Source organism: Anguilla anguilla, chromosome 6, assembly GCF_013347855.1.
Source record: "Anguilla anguilla isolate fAngAng1 chromosome 6, fAngAng1.pri, whole genome shotgun sequence".
NCBI lineage: Eukaryota > Metazoa > Chordata > Actinopteri > Anguilliformes > Anguillidae > Anguilla > Anguilla anguilla.
The window spans coordinates 42,106,543-42,131,881 of NC_049206.1; the positions used below are offsets into that span (position 1 = coordinate 42,106,543).

At 39.9% G+C, this 25,339-nt stretch overlaps 1 protein-coding gene across 3 annotated transcripts in view; it reads right to left on the reverse strand.

Annotated features, from left to right (window-relative positions):
• Nucleotides 1–17,707: 17,707 nt before the first annotated feature.
• The window catches only part of LOC118229090 (steroid hormone receptor ERR2-like), a 46,156-nt gene continuing 38,524 nt past the window's right edge, over nt 17,708–25,339 (reverse strand). For all 3 annotated transcript variants that reach the window (XM_035420774.1, XM_035420775.1, XM_035420776.1), the window contains exons 6-7: nt 22,492–22,761; nt 17,708–18,822 (exon numbers count right to left, since the gene is read on the reverse strand). In XM_035420774.1, coding sequence (XP_035276665.1) covers nt 18,578–18,822; nt 22,492–22,761 — 515 coding nt within the window. In that variant the 3' untranslated portion in view covers nt 17,708–18,577. The remainder of the gene's footprint in view (nt 18,823–22,491; nt 22,762–25,339) is intronic.

Genomic DNA, 25,339 nt, shown 5'->3' on the forward strand with positions numbered 1-25,339 from the left:
TTAGAAAAAAAGTTATGAAAAAGTTCCCAAAAAGGTACAAATGATTGTCACTTGGGTGGTACCCAGTAAGTACACAAAACTGTGCCCCTAGCAAGTAATATACAATTCATTTGTGCCTTTTTTGCCTGTAAAAGGTACTTAATAGAACTCAAATAGAACATTATTGCGCTTTCAGGGTATATTTGGGAGATTTGCAAGAATGTTCTTTAAAGAACAAAAATGTACCTCCACTATACCTTTATTTCTGTGAGCGTATCTTTCTATGATAACACGTGTTGTTCATCAGGGAGTCTAATTTCTCCAAGACAGCGCGGAGCAGAAGGCGGGACTCGGCCCCCTTTGCCATCATTTATCTGCTCGCACGTCCTTTAAAACTCTATGATGACGAGAAAGGATAGGTCAAAGCATCAAAGCTCCTGCCTCTCCACGGTGTGTCTGTCTCGCGGGCTCATAAATTACAGCACTCGCAACCCGGCGTAATGGCGTACAAACCATTACGGAGGTGCCAGGGCGGCGTGAATATTGCTCCCCCGCTGCCAGCTTATAACTTTAATTAAAAGGTCTGTTTTCCAGGTAGAGAGCAATACCATTCCACCCAAACAAATCTCTCAGAATGCATCACTGGATACTTACTGCATGTATTCGAGATTTATGTCTACCGAGCGCACACCGCTAAGGCTCGGAATATCATTCCAAAATAAAAACCCCCGGCCAGTTTTACAGGTTTGACTTTATAAGTACACAGTACCTAGGATTTATGTCGATGTTGATGCATCTTCGGCTTAATACCATCTCAATCACATTATCGCAAGCTTCAGAGGGTCGAAAACAACTATATAAGAAAAGAGGAATCCATTCAAAATACCTGCATGAATCTCAAGCTTTGTGGTTATTAATTTCTCTCTAGCCCCTTTTCCTCTTTTGTCGAAAAAAAAAAATGGAATAATACAGACAAGGAAGAAGAAAAAATGGGCAGAAGAGGATTAACATGATACAAGAACAGTCACCAAATTAATTTTTATCAGTATTATTTTTTTAAAATATGGCAACCTTTCATTTTATTCATGGGCAGTACAAGTATTGAATTTAGACTGAGAGCCCCCTTTCATTTCCTGTTTTATTTTTGTTGTTTCTTCCTTTTTAGAATAGATTTTTGTAGTTGTTTGTTCTTTCTCCTGGGGATATGGATAGTAAGAGGGTGGTGTGCTGGGGGAGAGAGGAAAGGAGTGCCAGTTTGGGACAGTTAGGTGTGGGGTCGAAGTGTAGTCTGTTCGCAAATCGACAATGAAAAATTTCATGACAAACAAAGCAAACAATATTAGTTCATGGAATACCACTATGCCCCTGCTGGGTGTCATCTCTCTATTCAACAGTTCAGAACGCCTGCCACAAACAACAGTATGCCGAGCGCCAATTGGACAGGCGCACGGCGACGAGATGAAGTCATGGGATTCCTTGCGGATGAGCGCGGCCGCGGAAACCCACTGCCATTAGTAACTACCGACAGCTGTCCCCCTTTCTCCTCTCTTCCTCATACTGCAAGCCTTAGTGGGCTTTAATTGGGTGATTAAAAGAAAATCTGCAAAGTTAAAGCAAAGACTTAGTTTGATGAATGAGGTGCAAAGAAAAGTCTATGGGGATATTTAACTGCGTTTAACTCCTTGCGCACTGGAAACCCTACAGAAATGGTAACGCTGCGATGTGGAGCCTGGCTCGTTCCTACATCCGTGCAGAAGTGCGAGAATGCAAATTTCATAACAAGTGCTGCTATTACCAGTACCACTATTAAAGTTCAAGAAGCTTTATAAGACTGCCAGTACTGTCTTTCATGTAATTAATTTTTTTTAGGACTTATGGACCATCAGCATGTATTCAGGATTTGTATTTTGGTTCTAGGTTAGCATAGTTAACTGAAATTAATGATTTAGTGATGTTCCATATACAACTCACTGGTCTGTGAATGGTACCGTATTACTGCTCATATAAACCAGGTGAATTTACTTGTGTTTTCTTATATTGTAAATCACTTCAGAGCAGAGCTTTTGTGAGATGAAGACAATTTAATGTAACATAATCAAATTTTGGGATGCCACAAATAAAGCAGGATTGAACACTCTTCAAAGAACTGCATTCCATTATTTGTGTGTCCATCTGAAGTTCTGCTTGAACATTTTCAGCAATCGTGCTGTTTCTTCAAACCCCATTGTGTTTTCATCTTGAAATTTCCAATGAAAATTTAGCTAGACAATAAAATGCAAAATCTGTGTTTGGATCATGGCTCCTGCTCCAGCACCACCAGTAACTGTGAATTTTCCTGGTATATCCGTAATTCAGACTTTGGAGATGATAAATGATGATGGTGCCATTGCTATTGGCAGGTGCACCTCAAAATGAAACCAAGGGAAAAGATAAGGAGCAAACAAAAGAAAGCTTCCCGGTGCCTCTCCCCGATCCACCACAACACCGTATTTCTGAGAGCTGTTTAATATGAAATGAATCACATGATGATTATTTTGACCTTGCATTGTTGGCCTGCTGCAATATCAAACATTTGCACAGCAACTAACGTAACTAAAAGTGACTGATTTTGAATTCCCTCAAAGAGATGGCCATCATTCTCACATCTGTAAATTATGAATGCAATATCTCTCAACATATATCTAGGCCACGGCTGCTGTATTCTCCATCTATCAATGCTGTCTTTTTTCCTGTTACAAGGTTTTTGGAGATGACCCAGGTCTTTTACATAAGGTTTCAAAAATAAAAAAATCGAAATGCCGATAAGGCTGTCAGCTGGATCTGATTTGCTACAAAAAAAACAATAAAATCAATGAGTAATGCAATTACACACATGCATCATCACAGTGCTTAGTATTCACATTGCTGTAATTTTCATTTGTAAGAACTACAGTATGTAGGCATTACGTACCGCAAATACAGGCACGTAATTGCATTAAGCGCTAAGAGGTCTCCATACAATGTAAGTACCATGTAATAGAGTGCACTGAAGTAACATTTAAATGCCCTAACACGTGAAATTGCGCAGGTACAAGTCCGCTGTAATGTAAACTGTGAAATAGGGAAATTAATTCTGGCGGACACCGTGAAGGGCATAACTGCCAGTTATGATTGCTGAAGCATTATAGCAAACTGTACAGTAAAGTCTACAGCAGCAGCCAGGAGGTCAAGGTAATGTGAGATTGACTGAGCCATATGGGGCCTCAACACCTGTCTAATCTTGCCCAACAGGCCCGCCACAGTGTTCTGCATTGTGACTTCTATTGGGTATTGGACGTGTAAATCTGCAGTGCTGAAAAATGGGCTCGTCCTTATCAAACTCAAAAACACGGCAAGGCGAGGGAGTGTCCAAAGTAACACACAGTAAATATTAAGTCCCAGCTGTGCCACTGTCGACTGTGACCTGTTGTCAGGAGGAACTAATGAACTAATGTATCGGTAACCAAAGAAGCACAGTGTGCTCCCAGTTGTAGTCTGCTGATGAGGTAGCCGACTTAGCCCTGCAGTGATGGAGACCAGCTTGTGCCCATACGCTGGCCTCTCTGAATGCCTGACCTGTATTAGACCTGGATTTTGTACGGTTCAAATCTACTGTCACTGCAGCTTTCATATTGACATATTTCTCAGTCCCATTGCTGGATGTGTAGTTCCTGATGGCAGACTTACAGTGAATGGTTAAAATGTTGTGAGCTGCTTGATGACACAAGATTCTCGATGACATGAAAAAATGCTTCTAACGTTTTGGTTTCAGAGAAAATCTGGTATAAATAAAGGGGAAGGTAACTGGGAGGGCTTATACTGAACTTGAAACTGTCCATATATCCTCGTATAATAAAAGTAGAATTGCAAAATCTCTTTTTTTATGGAGTCTATATTCATGCTGCTGTGCATTTATAGATGAAGTATAATAATGGGAAAACTTCTACGGTAACACAAACGCCTATGCCGACCAAACTGACAATGACACGTGACGTGGTTCATTCACATTTTAGACATGCGCGTGATTAAGTAATCATTTCATTTCCCTCACCCATATATCACAACGCCATGCACTCGCAAATGAAATGGCTATATATTGTTTTTAACTGGGTGTGATTTTTGTAGGTCAACAGGTGGACTGTAGATGGAGCTGTTTTCATTAAAATGCAAAGAGCAGCTCCACGTAAAAGCCTGGGTAGCAGAGAGGGCACCCTCACCTGTCCTTGAGTTGGGAAAACCGTGAATTCAGCATGCGCTCCATTGCAGAAAGCCCGCAATTTATTACCTGCTTAAATTAATACGCTGACCGTATTAATAGTTTCCCGCTTTTTTCCTCCGCTTAGCAAACAGGCACACTGATAAGTAAAATAACCATCTACAAATGACAGCGTTCCTTGTGGTAAATTGACTTCACTCTTGCGATCGTTCAGGGGAAATAAATTGAAATGACACACGGAGAGGATTTCATAAAATCGGCATCTGGCCAGCGACCAACCTCACAGTGCATGGAATAATAAATGCACTTAAGGGGACAAATGATCCAAAAGGTAAAGATTTAAGAGGGTGCAATCATTTCTGGACGCAGAAAGGCTTTTAAAAGCCAGTATGTAAGATTGTGCTTGGCCAGAAGATCAAAGAGAGAGGGGACGCTAACCTCCCCCCCCCCAAAAGGAGGCAGAGAAAACATTTTCCATGACATTCTAAATACTCAAAACATTCAGTACATATACTGTAATTTTGACTGTAGTGATTACATGAAAATAACGCTTTATATTGTTTAAGTGAAAATATATTTATTGTCATTTTCTATAAAAACTGATATATTTTGGATATTTTCTAAAAACGAAAATGTTTGTCGAAATAACCTTTCTGTCTATTTTACAAAAGCACTTTGGATTATAAGATTCTAAGTTCATACAAAGCACCCCTGTCCCCGCCTTAATTTTCATTTGCATCATTTTCTTCATTTTGAATTCTCCTACATGCACATTTATTTAATGGGCTGGAAATATTGTTGGCACTGTGAAGGAATCTTTTCAAGGACATAGCTGTGTCGCATCCGTAGCCCTCAGACAGGGGCAGATGACGTGAAATGTTTAATATGTGTCTGGAAGTTCCACAGCTGCCCCCACAGCAGTGTTACCGAGTGGCTCTATGGCTGCTAGGCAATGCCATTAATCAGCCGAGGATGGGGGGGGGGGTGGGATATATTTCTGTCCTCAATCTGCAATTTGAAAAAGAAGCACATGTAATGTTATGACACGGGATGTTGGAATGGATAGAGGGCACGGGTAAGTGGTTAGTGCAGCAAACCCAAACTCCTCTCGCCAACCTCATAAACCGTAAAGTATTTCAATAAGACCCCACCACGAAGGCAATGTTTATTAAATCCCCAGACACAAGGTTAAACACAATAGAGAGGAGATGGCCACCTGAGGTGCAGGAGCGAGGCTAATCAATTCACCCCCAGCTCACGCCAACCTGTAAAGAGGCCGGAGTGTCCGTCCGCCTTCCTCGAAAACTGGCACATATTTACTCGCTATTTTATTACTCATTCCAAAAAAAAAAAACAGAAAAAAAAAAACATTTAAATATTTGGCTGACCAAGGTTTCTCGGTTTGGAAATGGTTCCACAAAAATATAAGAAAAAAAAGGTGGAAAATCACATCTACATTTGGCTCTTGCAGAGTACATTTGGCTATATACTGTACATGATGCAACCTCTCTGATGTGACAGGTTTATAAATGTAGTGGAAATGCTGCAATCTTGCACCATTCAGGCTCTTCAACAAAATATCAATGCTTCTCCTGTGAAGTATGTCGCAGTACGAGCAAGCTTGAGGCCTTTTTAAAGACTGCATTGTTCATCCTGTAGAAGACCATGCCAAAATCGCAATTCTGACCCCCCGGGCGAATGACGGACTCGAGGTAGTTTTCTCAGTCAGCTTGAATGACTCTGACGAGTCCTGTGGCTAGAGATGGCGTTACAGCGCCTGCCGTGGCTGCTTCGCTGTTTTACCTGAGAGCCGAAAAGCCGGGTAAAATGCCCCTCCTGCGTTCCGACTGTGACAGAGTGTGCATGATTTAATTCCACACCACCGGCAGGTGCTAGGGTTCGACCACCTCGCGCGCCGCCCCACAAGACGCGCTCGTCTCCCTGCGTCAGGCAGCTGTGTCGGACACGAGCTGCGATTTTTTGATGGACTGCAGCAACTGCGTTCGCAAAACCAAATAATCTTGGATGATGCTGCGGCAAGTCCGTGACAAAGTTTCCAATCCCCATTTGAACAATTTCACTTTCAATTTCATATCCATCATGTGATTAATGTTGTTACAGAATTTTAAACGGATAACCTGTTTTCAAAGAAAATTATTATGTATTATTAAAAAGTGATTATTACAATAATAAAATTATAATTAATTCTAATATAATAATTACAGATTACACATGGTTTCCTATTTCTTTGTTTGAAAATTATCATTATGTTTTTCCTTTCGGCCTTAGCAAAGCCTGGGCCTGGAGTATTCTTTGGGTGCTGGATGAGCTGGGGTTACTGCCTTCAGTGGCCCTCTGGGCTTTTCTGACTTGCAAAACTGAAAAATACTTAGCGTATAATCTCTGATGTGTATTCTAACAGTGTAGAAAACTATTACAGTTCACATGGTTTCTGTTCGAGTCATACATGCTTTCCTAGACTTAATTTAACACTAAAAAATGTGTTGGGCACAGATGATGAAAATAAATAATGCCACAAAGCAAGTGGTTTTTCTACATGTATAAGCTCATAATATCTATTTCCATATGCTGATATGGTCATGTGGCATATACAATATATAATTCAGGTAGTGAATCACGTAGTACTCGAAAATGTTCAGTGTCATTTTTTATCATTAAATATATAGATACACAATAAATAAATAGCGGTGTACAGTGGTTGAAGTGCACAGCACAGGGCAGTCAGCAGCGGGGGCTCATTTCAGGTGGAGAGATGCAGAGAGATTTAAACACAGGAATGACAGATGGCTGAAAACACCAACCAGAGCCTGAATTTATGGGGTTTTGTGTCATGTCTTTGTCCCGGACCAGTGATTCTACGAAGCGGATAGGTAGGTTTGCTTACAAGAAGTCTGGAGGCCAGCTTTTTTTTTCCCACAACGTGGAAACTTGTTGCAGAACCACTGGGCGTTTAATGAATCTTCAAAAGACCAATCAGATCATTCTTACCATTCACCTTCACAGAATACATTTTCCAAGAATAGTTGATATTGCTGTTTTCCCATTTGCCAACATTCAAAATCCCATTTTATACAATATCTAAATATTTTGTAAAGTGCAATTACAGTACAAAGCAGGATTAGTATTCATGCATTCCAATGGTGTTATAAAGTAGGCAAATTATGGATCCATACATTATTAGCAATAGTATCCCCCCAAAAAAATGCACAATATGTGAACCATACAGGCAATGGCAGGCACATTCACACCCATGAAGGATTTGATACATTTTTTTTTTAAATTATGTCATACATTTTCAAATTGCCACCCTTAATCAAAACCCTTCATCAGCACAGATGTCATGCAAAATCAGTGAAACAATTTCAGAACTAAAGTAACCACAATCTGATACTGTGTGTATACGGTATCCAAAAAAAGTTTTCAATATAAAAAAATGCCACATAAACAAGCTCCATTCCAAAGCAAGGCTACCCAATGTTTCCTAAATTATTTCATATAACTTGGCCCTGTGTGTTTTCAACATACATAACATACAATTCAGCTGTGGTACACTTAGAAATGGTAAAAATGACTGCAATATAAATGTAATATAATAATAATAATAATAATAATAATAATAATAATAATAATAATAATAATAATAATAATATGTTTCATTATCTTACATTGCGAATCAATATATACAATTTTACTTGTTTGGCTAAACTTTATCTGACTCACAAACGTACAATATGTTAATGGGGTAAATATGTCTGGTTAGGTTTGTAAGATTGAATATATATTCAATAGGCCTAAATATTAGTCATTTCTATCTTTATTTATTTATTCATCCCCACTTCTGGTATAAATGTCTATTTGTAAATGTGCTGCTAGAAAAATTATCCCATGGGGATAATAAAGTATTCTATTTATCTACATATATACATTGTAAATATACATTGACATACATTATGCATTTTACAGTCTATATTTATTTTAAGCGGAAACATACAACATTTGTACTGTACATATTGTAACATTAACTTGATGACCAACATATCCTTTCTGGAGTGTCATTTTTCATTAGCTGTTAAAAACACAACATGAGGCAATTATTGTTATTTGAGACTTTGAAGTGACAGGAAGTTTGAATGACCACATTGTCTTCAGATGGTAAAACACAGGGACATTAAATAATTTTGGGAAACATTGAGTAGCATCATTTTGGTTAAACAGCCTGTTTAATTTGTGTGAGTTAACAGCCAATATTGCTTGTGGTAACTTGGCCTCATTTTTATATAAATAATTTTAACAGCAGGCCTAGATTGTGCTAGTCTTAATTAATGACTTATAAACAGTGCCTTGTATGCATGAGTAAAACTTGGCATTTTTGTATGTCAAAAATGTTTTTGTTGAGATGTTTCTTTTTGTACTGTGTTTGTTATGAGTAAATAATAATAATAATGCATAGTATGCAAAGTATGTGGACACCCCCTCTAATTAGTGGTTTTGGCTATTTCAGCCATTGCTAACAGGTGCATAAAATCAAGCATACAGCCACTGGCACTGTCATAAGATGTCACCTTTCCAACAAGTTGGTTTGTAAAATTTCTGCCCTTTTAGTGAGAAGTGAAAATGTATAGGAGCAACAACGGCTCAGCCACAAAGTGATAGGCCACACAAGCTCCTAGAACGGGACTGCCGAGTTCTGAAGCTTGTAGCCCGTAAAAATCATCTGTCCTTGGTTGCAGCACTTACTACAGAGTTCCAAACTACCTCTGGAAACAACATCAGCACAAGAACTGTTTGTAAAAAATCTTCATGAAACAAGTTTCCATGGCCAGGCAGCTGTACACAAGCCTAAGATCATCAAGCGCAATACCAAGCATCGGCTGAAGTGATGTAAAGCATGCCGCCATTGGACCCTGGAGCAGCGAAAACGTGTTCTCTGGAGTGATGAATCACGCTTCACTACCTGGCAGTCTCACAGACAAATATGGGTTTGGCAGAATGCATAGTGCCAACTGTACTGCACCGAGTAGTGCCAACTGTAAAGTTTGGTGGTGGAGGGGCTGTTATTCATGGTTTGGGCTGGACCCCTTAGTTCCAGTGAAGGGAATTCTTAATGCTACGGCATACACTGACATTTTAGAGAATTGTGCACTTCCAATTTTTTCCCAAAGAATAGGATTGGGTAACAAAACTCAGTTACACCATATAGCACCAGTTCCCATATGACCGGTATCTACCAAACTGAATCGTAACGCAGATTTCAGCACTTAATTTTAGTCACTAATGTTCACACTCAATCTGTTGACTAAACCAGTGACAGCAGTTACCGTTAGCAAGCTAGCTACTGGCAGTTGTATCTATCTGTCCAATGGCGAGAATTATTTATTGCAGGATTGGAGCATTTGTGATGAAAATGCCCAGGAAAATCAAAAAGGGGGGAAATGCTAAATAACCCAAGTTTAGGGCTTTATTGTGTGGACATGTGAAGTTGTATCTTTTTTTTTTTTGAGTGTTTACATGAGGTCAGAAGGTACAGGGCTGAAAGTCTGTGATCACTGTGTTTACTTCTGTAGGAAATCCTGAAAAGTTCCAAAGTCTCTGTGTTGTATAGTTATGGGGCATGCCCCGCCAAGCTGTAACTTATCCATTGCAATAGATAAAGGATGGACAGAATGGCCAAACACTCTAATCTGAGTTAAACAGAAGTGATGTTATGAATGGGTATAGATACGGTGTAGGGCAAAACCATCTGAGATTCTAGAGTCATAAATGCTTTGATACAAGAGAAATCATTTGTACAAAATAAAATAAAACAAATAACTTCCCTGGATCTTTTCCAAAACAGCAGCAGCGCTACTTCGGAATTCCCTTGATTGCTTAGTTTAAACCATTTAAATAATTATATCACAACATTGCACTATCCACTGTTCCAATTTTTCTGTGGATGCACTGAGCATTATACTCCAATGGTTTAACAGTCTGAATCGTATGATGCCAGACTTTATAAATGGAGCACAGTATAAACAAATTTTGTTGAGAAAGAGGTCTCATTGTAGCAGTAGGAGGGAAGGGAGAACCTTTTTATTTATGCAACTGGACATTAGCTTCACCTGCTTCCAAATGACAAGTAATGACTATTAGCCTAATTAAAGCAAAGAGTATGCAACTGCTCTACTCAGGGTTGTCTTGGCAGAGCAGGCATAAACTAGCTGGGATGCACAGGCTTGGACCAAGAATTGTGTTTTGCGACTGAAAGCTTTTGGTTGGTTAACAAAGTTATTGATCATTCACTGTAGTTCCTCTCACTGTGTTGCTCATGAAACCTCATTCTCCCATCACTAGTTTAACATAAATTAATAATTGAATCATTCTAAATGGTCAATTTCCCTTGTGTAGCCTAACAATTAGGCTACTCTTCATGTATTCTCTAAGCACCCATTACATTATTGGCCATGCCGACCAGGAGAATAACTTCTCACAATTCTAACTATTTGTAACTATTTTGCTCCTTAGTCATTCCCTAGACTACATCTAAGTGAAAATATGTCAGTTATGTATACCGCTTAAGGATCTAGAAAAGAATCATACAATTTATTTTATACTACATGACTTTTTGAAAAAAGAACAGATGAAACCATAATTATATTACCAATGAGGGCACAGCAAGTACCAGGGAAGACTGAAATCATTTTTTTGGATTTATTTATTTATTTGTCTGTGCGTGTGTGTGTGTGTGTGTGTGTGTGGGGGGGGGGGGGGGGGGGGGGTGCTGCTTACTGTCTGTGACTAATGTGTCCTCCTCAGCTCAGATGCACTGCTGTCATGCACATGGCATACGGGCCCCCAGTCCCCTGCACCAAAGAAAAATGTTTCATCTCTTGGCTTCTGTGGTGAGCTTGCCATCTTTTGGGATTTCTACCATTTTTTCTTAGCACGTGGTAACGTGCCACTTGCATAGACGGTTTCTCATGCATCTTGAAGTTCTATCAAGTCTGCAGGAAAGTAACATTAATGCCGGCTGTTATGTACAACTACAACACAGAATTTTCACAGCCTGTGAAAATTCTTGGAAACATCCACAAAGTGTAAATGGGCCCTTTTCACACTACATGGTTTTTCTCTTTTTTTTTCTTCCGACGGGTGACTTCACTTCCGCTTAATGGAAAGCGCAGAAAACAACGATGTCTGAGCGTACGAAAAGGAGCTTTTGTAGTGTCCCAGTGTCATTGTGAAGCAATTAAAAACAAATACGCAACATTTACAATGTATTAGAGATTGTATTTTGAAATGGCGGCGATATCAAAAATATCTGTAACTATTGGAGAGCTGACCAGTGCAAACATACTTCTCATGATAAGCATACAACAGCATGCAGCAGGTTAGGCTAAGATATCAAAAATGTTCATTTAAAACACAATGCAACATTATAGATATTTACATCTAGCTAGCCAGCAAGATAGCTTCTGAAACAGTAACATGTTAGCAAACATGTAAGTTAAAAGTCATTCATTTAGCTAACTAGAATGGCTATAGATTGCTAACTATAACATTAGCTAATGCTAGCTACTTACTGTAGGTACACTCTTACTCATAAAAATTAATGAAATACATTGATAGTTGCTGGGCAAAGGTGGACCAACTTGACAATTTGAATGTGTAAAACAAATCATGAAAGGGAATTTAGTAACGTTCACTGTTACTAGCCATATCTAATTAGACAGTTATCTAGCTAGCTAGACATGAGCATTGGCCACAAAGATCAACCAAAAAGAGGTCAGTCACCTAATGCTAGTCACCCCAGCTTTAATTATTTAGCTCTTCAGCAAGAAAAGACAGTATGGTATGCAGCGGTGGCTAGCTAGCAACCAAGGGGCTAGCTAAGTGTTGTCACATGTATGTGTATGCATCTTGTTGACTGAAATTTCTCCAATTAAAATTTAAACAATAATATTATTGATTACGATAGGACCATGTGAACCATGAATTGTAGATACTAGTTCCATTGATTTTGGTGGGCCATACTAATTGCAAAAAGTCCCAAAACACTAAGTTTAGTGTTGGATTTCTTTGTAGATAAAGCACATTTGTTATTTTAGTCTTTAGAATTTTTAAGTCCACTATCGGACTATTATTAAAAAGTAATTTAAAGTGATCTCACCAACAATATCACAAAGAGCAACATCCTTATTTCAATAACCAATCTTTTCAAAAGAATGTGTCATAGAACCATCTCTGAGAAGCTTATCATTTTTGCAAAAAATGTGTGTTTATTAATTCTACAATCAGCATGCTGACTAAATGATTCCCTGAAGCCACTCCTTTCTGATGTGTGAAAGGAGAGACAGAGAAGAGAATAGCCAGACATAAAGAAGAATTTAGCTGACATAACAGCAATAATGCTAGGTTATAGCATCCTAAACATAAGGCTTATACAAACTCTATTATGCCCTGCTATTTTTCCGGTACATTTTCTTGCTGTAGAAAGAAATGAAGACAAAAAGTGCCTATTGAATGAAACTGTGACTGGCATTTAGAAATAAACAACTGGACAGATGTCACATGCCTTGATGGTTGCTGCTGTGAAGTTGCATTAAGTTGACTGTATCATTTTAATAATTCTCTCTTACCTGATGCTGCCCAGAGGCAAACACTTGAATGTGAGCCTGATGTGAAATAAACACAGTCATATCAATGGATATTTCAAATATAATAAGTAAGAGCCACACCATGGGTCCTATTTTTGCAGTCAAGGGACAATTAAACTCCAGCAGTAACTCAGGTGGTAGTGTATTAAGGTGTGTCAAACTGATTTTGTAATTTTGTGACTAGAGATTGTTGTGTACCTACAACCAGTGGTGGCGGCACGCTGTAGCACTGTGGACCTAGGCCCCCCCACTTTTTTCATTGGCCCACAATATTTTTTTGAACTGAAGCACTCAGGTTTAAGTGGTTATAATTCATGGCGACATTGTCCATGTTTACATGCATACTATGTTCTCCCTACACCGTTTACTGACTACACTTCCCATGCACTCTAGCAGGTGATAGCGGTATGTTTTCTAGGAGATCCCGTGCATCCGGCTGTTGCTAAACAGAGAGTGCTTAACTAAATCGCCATCTCTATCGCTCAACTTTTACATGTTATTATTTTGTGTTGCAATAAAAACAATGATATTGATTACATTTGGGTTTTTGATTTGTGACATTATGTTGGTGCTGGTCTGTGCGGTTATTTTCATTTCGAAATAGTTTGTGTTTTTTTGACAGGTCATATAGCTCATTCAGCCTCAATGACAAATTGAATTACAATGACAAAGGATGTCTCTGAGCACTCCTTTATGAAAATAAAACGTTATTACAGTTAAGCCTACTTTTACCAGCGTATTGTCCTTAACTAAATTAATGCGACACTATCTCAATCTTAAATTATTTAGCCCACTCACAAATTATCGTGGCCCACCCACGATTTGAATCCTGCTGTCGCTACTGCCTACAACACATCTGTAAAATAAATTGATCACATTCTTTCCCTTAATACCATTGCACAGCAAACTGGTTGTATTTGATATCCTTCTCCTGGAGATTCATAGATTCTGGAGATTCACCATACGCACATTTATGGCCTCTGAAAAAAAGCATCATCAAGTTATGTTGTCAGGATAGCTGGCAAACTACAGGAGGAATATGTGGCAAATGTTAACTGTTTTGTTTGTGCATTCAAATAAGCCTAAAGTATTGATTTAATATTTGTCATTGCTTTCTTCGTATTCTAATTTGAAATACTAAAGCTTCATAGACTGTACTATCTCTTGAGTTTATCAGGCAGTTACCTACTCTCCACTTAAATTATGTTTCACAATCATGATGCACTTGTGATACACCTGCAGTCGACAGGTCCATCCTTGGCCACCAAACCTTTAAGAAACCAAGAAGTAGCATACACAGCCATGCTTTATAAATATCAAGCTCTGGTGCAAAATGAATAAATAAATACATTTTTTTTTAAATTATACTGAACACTCAAATATTTTAATCGGAGAAAAAAAACAAAAAAACAAACAAACCCAGATCCTTATAACACCCATAAAAGTTCACCCAGAGTAGACTAAATGTGTTTTGATGGTTGTAACTGAAAATTCCAGATTTACTAAAGAAAATCAAAGAATGACCAGAATGAAATCACAAATAAAACCAAAGATAGCAGAGCATTGGTTAGAGCACCAAAATAGCACAATGTGGCAGAATTAGAGGTAAAAGGTAGTTTAGATTGAATAAAACCCTCACAAATGTATTATTTGACATCGGTGTTGAATGTTTATGTGCCACAGTCCCTATTGAGCCCCAAACCCATTTTGGTGGAAACTAACTGAAGACCAAAATACTATCAAACTGGACAGAGGTGAAAAAATATTTGTGTGAGAGGAAAACAATGATTGCACTTGCACCAAGGGTGTTGTGTTACCATTAGCATGAAAGTCAGGGGTATTAAAACATTTCTGATCCTGGGACCTCTACTCCAGGCCCAAGGCATCTAGGAGCCCTGTTTCATAAATTAAAAGGGTTATGTATATATTTTAATAAAAAGGTTTTATAAAGTTTGCGGTCTGGAGGGTGGGGGTAGTGGATACAATTAAAAAAATTAATAACAAAACATCTCCTCCTCTGTTTTCAACCCAGCCTACTCCCTTAAGATGACTAAGCTCACTTACCAACAAAACAACTACATATTTTGCTCTGGCTCGCTACAGTATGTTGATAGCTTCATAACATTGTATTGCAGACTGTTGGCATCACATCTCTTTCTAAAATACAGCAATAGCTGCATTCATACCAGTCAGGAAGCCACAAGTTTGCCAAAATGCTCTACTGACATATCCGACAGAAGAAACTCCCACTTCACTGTCACATGAAGCAAAGTTAAAGAGTGGCTAGGTTTAACTTAGGGTGGTGATGGAACAGACATACTGTATGCTAGCCACTGATTGTACAGCACCAGTGGGTTTCAGTCTGCTTTAGCCTTTCTGTAATGTAAGCACACATATTCACAAACACATCAATTCATTGTCAGTTTTATTTTTATTTATGTAATTTTTGCATCTTTACATAGTCTAGCTTTGTGTATCAATTGCAGCAAAGTGATATACCTCTCCCGCTGCATAGCTTGATGGAATGCCGCCATCCCCCTTCAGAAATGTCTGGAACAATTTTTAGAATAACAAATACAGACAGATGAGCAAAGACTGGGCAGAAGTGAACACAGACACAGATTGCCAGTGCATCATAGTAATGACTGAGCATGGTTGTTTCATAATATTTTCAAGGTGAAAATCCTGCATAGAATGCCATTAAGATAAATATGGTTGGATATATATTTTTTTAATTCATATGTAGAAGATACATCCCTTTACCAATGTGTTTATTTGCAAGTGAAATGTTCCTTTATTTTTGCCATGGACAGAGGAAATGATGATGATGATAATAATAATAATAATAATAATAATAATAATAATAATAATAATAATAATAATAATACATTTATCATATACTTTTACTTTCATGTGTTCAAAGTGCTGTTATGGATATAAATCTATTTTAGAAATACTGTTGCTATTGCGATTTATACTACTGTTGTAGCGCCTTTGTTTCATTTTAAATGGACAGTATTGGTATTCATATGAGCGTGCTGTATATTAGCTGCATATGGAAATGGTTTCCATGGTATAAAGCCAGTAAGGCGTGTAAGACCTACATGGACAGAACTAAACCATGAGAAAGTGTGCATTAGAAAAATATGTTGGGTGATACGGCAAAAAGCATGTTATTACCAGTGTAATACAAATCCATAAATATATCTCTGACATGACAATAAAATCCATATAGTCTACCACGACATGATTCGTGAATCCATAAAATCCACCATGTACAGGGCTCCAATACCCATAAAATCAGGGCCATTGTGATCTGAAGATTTCCCAGTTTACAACCCTGGGCATATTACAAAAGCAACACACCACCTGAAATCCTCCTAGCAATTCCTATATATGATAGTCTTCAAATGTTTTGATTTGACTGATGTGAGGTAATTGTTTCCTGTTGTTGACTCCAGGAAATCTCCAGGCAATTAAAGGCTCTCACAAGTAGTACTACAGCTCCTGATTCACCTCAATAATGTCAGTTCTGGGGAGTTTTGGGTTGAGGTTTTCGTGCAGTTTTGATTGTTTATGTGACATTTTGTTTGTTGTATCACTGCTGGAGTCATAGGCTGTATTTATAGATCAGTTGTGTTCATTGCTTAGTGGGGGAATATGATAAGCGAGAGCTGTATCCCACTAAATTTAAACCTGCCGTACATTCCAGTGAATCCATGAGGATTTATGCCTGATCTCCCATGCAGGCTCTCTGAAGTGATACAGACATTGGTCTTGGTATAGATGATATTGGACAGCACTAAAAATTCAAGCAGTTTTGTTGAAATATAAACCAAATCTGCAGCATTTGTACCATGGTCCTTAGAGAGTAGACGACACATGGGAAATATTTGTTGTCAGTTTACAATCATATTAAAGTCACTTTATATTTGTTATGTGAAATGTTACCATTTTACACAGTTAAAGTATATACAATATCCTCAGTTATGTTGAATTAGCACAATCTATTGGATTAAATGTAAGTTATCATGAGCTTTGAGGCCTGTCGACCTCCAAGCGAGTGAAAGAGTGAGTATTTAAGAACCCTAAAGGCCAATTAGATTCAAAGACAGATCCCAGCATTCCTCCAGAGAATGTCTTAGTTTCCTTTGAAAATAGCATCAAGTCACTACAGCACCACAATTAGATTATGTGACACATCGCATTAAGCTTTTCTGCAGCGTTCACATTTGCTTCCCACAGAATTCTGTCAAAAACAACGAGAAAATGAGCAGCACAAATTGGTTTTAGTCCCACACAACTGAACCAAATTAAGTAATTAAGAGTTGCACATGCCAGTAGCACCTCGGTTACGCCCAAGGCAAGACGCCGTCTGCCAGTAAGGTACCAGAACGCCCGTGCAGACACCGCTGAGCCACTGAGGGGGCACCATATGGCCTACCTGTAAAACCTGTCATTACAGTCCGAGGCTAACCGAGACAGCCATCTGCCGTCTGCAGCTTTATTCGCGGCTGCGGTGTGCACCTGGTCCCCGAGGTACACCTTTCATTTCCACAGGACTGTCCTTGTGACAGCAGCTCGCAACACGGCCCAGCCTGCTTCGGTGATGGATGCAGCGGGCACCAAGGACCTTGCCTCCGCATCTATGTTCGGCTCACTGTAACGCAAAAAGTTTTTCAAACAGCCGGTGAGTGCTTGAGCGTAGGTTGCGTTCTGACCGCACCACTCTGTGTAATGCCGTGGATATCCCCTCAGTGGCCGTCCTTATTTCCGCTGGTCAGGGGGTCATCTGTTCTCCGAAATGCAAATGGCGACAAAGCTGGGCAATAAGATCGTCTGACTATTTTTTTTAATGGGAATCAGCACATTGAGCGCGTAACAGTTTTGCACACAGACACACATGACACAATTTTTTTTTTTTTACAGTAGACCCAGAGGAGGGTTTGACAGTTTAAGGACAGACAGTGGACCATAACACACAAAAGATACAACAGATTGCCTTATTGCTGTGTTAGTGCAGAAGAACTTTTGCTGGTTTACAGTACATTGGATAAGTAGATCATGTTTTCACCTTTTCCTATATACCCCTGCCCTGGCTCTGATGTTTCCACGAAGCTCTACAGAGTTACAGATGAGGACACGTCTGGATGGGGTTTGTCCATATTTGTCCATCTTACATGAAAGTGATACAACAGCTGTCCAGTGCAACAGACTCTTAAGAATATGTAACTTGGGATAAATATCTACATAGCCAGAGAGTACCCGTGATGCCACAAAAAACCTTTAAAGTTTGAACTCCACAAGAAAAAAAAAAGATTAAAAATCTTGTTTTAGCTAGCATTTCAGTTGCGTCACAACACATATGCACACTTTGCTTTCAGGACCAGGGTTTCACAAAGTTAAGGAACCTACGGGAAGCTGGGGGCATGGGTTCCTCATTCTGGTTCTACGGAGTCGGAGGGTTTGTCCTTCGCGCATGGCAAATCATGAAATGCAACAACAAAACTTTCACCTCTGTACACAGCCTCTATTATTACATCATTATATATTAAATTGATATGCATCCATTTTGCGTTTGCACTTTAAACCCTTACTGAATTGTCTCTTTTTTTCCCCAGCCTTCCTTCAAGTCCCTTGACGTCCCAGCAGGGATCTAGTTCGCTCCATTCACCAGGGGATCGGCTGGGCTGGACAGGGCTCTGTGTCAGACCTTAGCCTCCAGCATCTCCAGGAAGAGTTTGTGCATGGGCACCTTGCCCTGGACCTTAATGCTGTAGAAGTGCTGCACGGCCTTGGCGGCCGTCTGTCGGAGCAGCGGGAGGGTCATGAGCAGCTTGCCCGCTCGCTGCGGGTCCTCCTGGTGCTCGCCGCCTTCGTACTCCTGCAGGGCCTCGTGGAGGGAGTCCTGGAGCTTCTGAACGGCCTCCACATCCTCAATGTGCATGGAATCTGCAGGGGGAAGAGGCAGCAGCGTAGTATAAAGGTTGGGGAACTGCTCCCAGAAATCTGAATTGTCTCGGCTAGCACGGCTAGGTTCACAGTTCATCTTTTAACTTGACAACCGTAGTAACTGACTGAATGTGCTAAACAAGCATGGAGACTGTCCTGGAAAGCTTGCTGTGCTGCAACAATGCATTAATTCACTGTAGGTCATTTTCCAGCTTCATTTTTTGATCAATGTGTTCTTAGGGGATTGCAACAACTGGATGTCACACTGACCGTAAAACTGGTTGGAAGTCATGGTAAGTAGCTGCTTTGAATTATCCACTGACTTCACTGCACAGCAACTACCAGGAGCCCATCTACGGTTGCCATTCGTACAGGCTTGCCCATGCTCATTTGCACATGAGCTGGACTAAGCAAGTGATTTTCCCACCTCCTTCCAACATTATGAACTAGTGTAGTTGTTCCCCCTTCCAGAACTGTGCTGTATATGAACTTTACCATATTAGACACTAAAAAGTTTACTAACACCTATGTTAAGTGTGAACAGGAGATGAATTTCCTGAATTCATGGGCAGTATGTAAAAAATGTAAGCTGTGCATATTGTGCTGGATAGGGGTGTCTTCTAAGCAAGTGAAGAATCTAAAATAACTGTCAACCCATAAGATTCATCATGACACTGAAAACTCAGCTATTTTAGTTGTCGCTAGTTGGCATAATAGTTAATGTCATTGCACTAGATAAGCTTCAGGTTTTGGATATATTAAGTACAGTTAAGGAAAGGAAAAGCCATGCAGGGGGAGGACAGAAAAGGTTTAGCAGGCATAAGACACAAGAGTATAATAATGACTGGGGGGTTGGAGTAGTGATACATTTGTGAACATATGGAGGGAGCAATTTTATGTTCTGTTTCTTAAACTGTGTGTTGGGACCCAGAACATACATTGTGGGAATGGATGACTTGGGTCCCAGAATGAATGCGTATTCCACTGTAGGCTATTCTAGAATGTGTATTTGATGGGTCCCTGAAAGATACTAAATTTCGAATTTGGGTCCCGATATAAAAAAGTTCAAGAACCAGTGTTCTAGATGAACAGTGACTTGCAACTTCCAGAAAGTCATCCTTTTCCCAAAAAAAGAAAAAAAAGAAACCTCAGCATTTTATAAATGGATAATCACTCTGGATAAGGAAATTGTAAAGAAGACTAATGTCTCTCTAATGGCTGTGGGGAGGACCACAGAGAATAATTTTTATTTATTTATTTATTTAAAGGAACACTGAATCATTTAAATTTAATAAATGAACATTCAAGTGCTTATCCTGAGTCCCTTTTTCATAAAGATATACTTGTTTGTGAAGAGAGTTTTGTGCTTGTTTGTAAAGTGGCACACCAAAATGACACAAAATTCCTTTGCCTCCACAGCTTTTCCCTTTGGGGTGTAGCAGTCTGACAGGACTCTGCATTGTCCCAGCATGGTAGTGAAGGAGATTTCTCCTCCAGTGGGCTGTGATGTACTGGCACTAACGTATCAACGCAGCCAACCTGAAGACTGGGTCTACTGATGTTGATCCTTAACGCTTAATCCCCCTGCCCCAGCCCCCCCCCCCCTTTCTGAGGTTTTGACACGGTATGGACCCTTCCCTCTGAAAAGTGAGCTACCCTTATAGAGGTACTTCCTTAACACTCAAACAGTTGAAATCCCCCACCCCTGCCCCTGCACGCTCCCTAGCAGTCATTCCACTCGGCTTAACACGTTGCACTGACAGCCTCCGCACTGCTAACGATTCACAAAATTAATTTCCCTTGGCTGTCATGCCCAACAGCTTCTGTTATGGTGACAAAGACAACAGAAATGCTACACTGGGAGAGCACGCCCTTGTCCTATTGTCTACCTTCAAGCAGTATTCACCTAAAATTGATCACGTTCAATGTGGTTTTACACAGGCATAAATTCTCTCTGGGCCATTTTGCAGAAAGTTTTTGTGAAACGAGGGTTACATTTTAGCCTGCAACTAAGGAGCCCAGTGTTCTCTCACAGATTCATTCACTCTCTCATTGGCCACATTGTCATTGGAATGGTGCAGCAAATTCACCTGGGGGAGCTACAAGCATTCACACTTAAAGGCAACAGAGAGTGGTGTTTTCAAATGGCTTTTTGTCTGGAAAAGCGGTATTGCGCGAATAGAGTGAGTCTCACATGGAGCGGTCAGTTGTTGTTCCTGTTTCATTTTCTATGGAACAAATTTTTCCTCCTTCATTTCAGTGACTGCCGAACATGTGATAGTGACTGAGACAAAGTCCATTTTATTTAGTGGTAATGCTAATTATTAAGCTAATTATTTTACTGGTTGCATCATTGCATGAATGAAAACACCTATGAACGATGACAGTGAGATGTTATAAATACATAGGATCAGCAGCATTATCAGACAACCCTGATGAAGGCAACCTGCTGCCTAACCATTGGTAATTTAACAAATCAATTACATCAAAGCCATAGAATGCATGGCTGCATTAATTTATTATCCAATTGTATGAAACAAATAGCATCTTCCTAAATTAGCCAATAGAAGCTAAGGACATCACATGACAGTTAAAATTAATGGGGCACTTTGATTCGCACAGCATGATGCAGCCCGAGGCCATCTGAAACAGTTGCCAAGTTCAGGTCTCGGTTGCACATATTGTTCTGCGAAAGCATGCATTTTGTGGGAGTGTGTACAGTATTTTTAAACCCACCGCGGAAGGTTCTCTTGAAAAGATGCCCTCTGCTCCTCGGTGCGGATTAAAAAGGGGCTCCAAATCATTCCATTTGGCTTAACGTTAGTGTCACCCGCCCCTGTTCTGATAGTGAAATTCTAGATTCATCCTTGCCCGGTAGCTACTGTTACATAGACGGGCAGGAAAGTGAGATACCACAATGCAGAGGGCACCCAATTTAAAAAGTTCTATCGTTAGAGCCTCTTGCTTTACTTACTTATATTCACCTGAACTCAATCGAGTCTGAGGTGATTTGTAGTACCTATTCTGTAAAGTGAAATTGTTTAAAAAAAAAAAATCCAATTATTATTCAACGTAAAAACATAAAATGTTCAATAATAATTCTGTGTGAGGTGACATTGTACCAAATGCTTATTTTGTCAATGTACACCACTCCGGGGGTGTTTTTTTGTTCCATCTAATAAAAAAAGCAGCCAGTTACAACTGAGAAAATGTATCAACCATACTAATAATATTTTGAATGGGAAACACTTCTAAGGCAGTTTTAGCAATCTAGAATTGTGCAGTTTTGAGGGAAACCTGCAGGTGCCCCCCAGTGCCATTTTAACAGAAATGAGACTACAGTTTGCACCTACACAAGTGTTCATCTACTTGCGTTAACTTCAGAACAAGGTCAAATGCATATCTGAAATTCTCTTTTGATTTCAAAAGCTCTAGATTTCTGTGGATTTTCAACATGTTACACAGGAAAAAGGGATGAAAAAGAAACCACTATTGAAAGTATTCAGCCATATTAAATCAGCGCAATCATTTCATGTTTCAGCATTGAACATGCAAGCTACACAGATATGTCAGGTACATTTAAAGCAAGCAAATTATGTGGAACCATTGTCAAAAATCCAATTAAATACAAATCCAGTGTATTTTTCTTTCAGTGTGCCAGCCTCTTACCTGAGTTGGTGAGGGCGATGGCTTTGAGTGTGACAAACTCCTCCTTCTCCACCTTGAGCTTCTTGTACCTGCGCACCAGGTGCAGGATGGAGCCGTAGAGGTCCAGCAGCCCGGTGAGACGCGAGTGGCCCTCGTCCATGACGTAGTCCTCGGCGTAGACCAGCTCGTCCTCGTAGGGCAGCGAGCGGAACACCACGCTCAGGATGAGGATCTCCATCCATGCGCTCTGCAGCAGGCTCATCTGGTCTCCTAGCGACAGGCTGGAGAACCCTGGGGGAGCGGAACGTTCTCTCGTAAATCACACCTGCCGGGCATTGGATTCTAACTCGCATTGGGATCCCTTAATTACAATGCGAGCGCGGTGTCCCACATGTTAAAGAAATGCTCGGTTCAATTACTGGAGAATGATGATTTGTGCTTTAAGGTACCTCTTCTGAGATGGGAAATTAATAACTTGGCAATCTAGGATGTTGAAACTGTTTTTGATTGCACTTAAATATATGTGATATTGTATGATACTAGAAATGGCAGTATTTGGAAGCTAGTTGGTAGAAAAAGCACATTCGCTTTGAAAAGAATTCCCATGAATTAGTCATACTAAATAGTGAGCAGAATATATAGTGGCTGTTAGATGTAGCTACACTAATGATAGAAAGACAAGGCAAGGACATGGTGTAGTTGGGCGTACTTAAATGAACCGAGCTCCTTTATTCAGAGAGCCCAATTAAACTGCGAGCTTCTTGCAGCGGCGTCAGTTCGGGTCAACGAAGCATATCCCTCCTTTGAAAGCATACAGTATTGCGGCGGTGTATTTTTAAATACACTTCAGTCCGTGGTCCTCTCCTAACGGATGACTGTCAATCCGTGGCGCAGCTGAAAGGCTAACCGGAGAGCCCTACATCAACACAAAGGTTTGAGACTTTGAAACACGAGTCTTTCCTGCTTTAAGCTTGGTTCCCGTAGCATTCTCACCCGTTTTAGGGAACTAATTGAGCCCAGACTGGCCCTTGTCACTGTGATGAAGGACATGCCCGACTTCATGTTTGCCATAGGACGGGGGTGGCTGGGGGAGCTTGGGGGTGCTAGTCCCTCATGACGATCCTTCACGGTGACCTCCAGAGGGTCATTAGAAGCAAATGGAAACTAAAGATAATATTAGTATTTCCAAAATTTTGGCTATGAAAATATAGCCCTAACAGAGTTTAGATCTGCTGTTCTCAAACAGTTATCCATTTTACTGCAAATTACGAATGTGGTAATAGTTGACCTGCCTTCTAATTATATATAAGCAAAACTAACAGAAATCTTACCTAAATGACAAAGTTTTACCTGCAATTTTATTTGTGTACAGTGTGTTAATTGAATGCTTATTTAACTTTAATAACAAAAGTAATCTTTTTGTCCAATAGGTATTATCTATTATTTTGACCTTTTAATTTTATCAGCACATTGAGTAGATGCTCACCCTGCTCACAATACAGGTTTTAGGATGAAGCCGCTTGTATGCTAAGATGCAAAATCATATCATATTATTAGCAAAACATTTACTGCATATGATTGACACCAAGGCATCCTTGAAAGCCCACGCACTCACTGTACCTCCCATTGTAAACAGGGGAAACTTGTGGTTACATGTGACAAAGAAAGGCCAGCGAGTGGCTCAGATATGGGGTCATTATTATCTCATAAATGCTTAAATAAATAATATGAACCTTAAACAAAAAAACAAGATTCACAAATATTTCAGTATTTTACAAACAAAAATAATTGGTTCACAAATAAAAATGATTGATTCACAAATGTGTACGTGCATTCACAAATTTCTCTGGAGCACTCAAATGTAGTAATGCATTTTATTTTCTTGACACACATCCATGTTGACCACACAGCTTTTTTTTGTCAGCTCCTCTCGAATACTAATGGGTTTAAATGCATCGTTTGCTTGTAAAAACATAATGTAGTAATGTGGGCATTAGGGAAAGGATGACGTAAAAGCTGATTGGCTGGAGTGGACTCAGTGAAAAAGAAAATGTGGGTAAATGTGCACATCGTGCTGTGAGGAACGTCTCAAAAATCCACGAATGAACGCAACCGATTCCACACACGGCAGGTGATGCGTAAACGCACCTCTAGTCATTGTCAAATGAATCTCCATACATTGGTAAAATTTTTCCCAAAAAATGATGCGTCTCAAAAATTAAAATGCATTATTACATTTGTCTATTGGGGAGAAATTTGTTTGTCAGTGCAAATACATATTTTTGAACCAATTATTTTGTTTGTACGTTAGGGGAAAAAATATTAGCGCATCCCATTTTGTGTTATTTATTTAATGATTTATGATATAATAAGAAGCCCGTAGTCGGAGAGGTAGCGGTTTGCTCTGTCTGTCTCTTCCTGCGAGCATGAGTGATCATACTAAATGGTATCCCACCACCTTTTCCACTCAATTTGACGGGAGTAATGAAGTTACTCCCCAGCTCCCCGGGTCAGGCGATGCCCGGGCCACCGCGCTGAAGGACAGTGGAGATGAGCGCCGTGCGGGAAGGTGATTTCCTCTAATGAAATATCAATAACTACCTCTTCATTTTCTGACCTGCTGCTTCTGTGTGGGCTAACTCAGCATGACGCTAAATTGAGTGCACCGCAGCCGTCCGCCCTGCGCCGGAGTTGCCAACTTTTGGCCGGAGTGAGATGTACTGCATGACCGGCGCACCGCAGACCGGTGGGAGGGGGCTGCTGTCAAACACGGGTAGCCAATCGACAGCCTCTCTGTAATCTCAGTTTGCACTGCAGACCAAAAAAACAAAAAAAAAAAAACCCACTCGGTCCTGCAAACTGATAGATA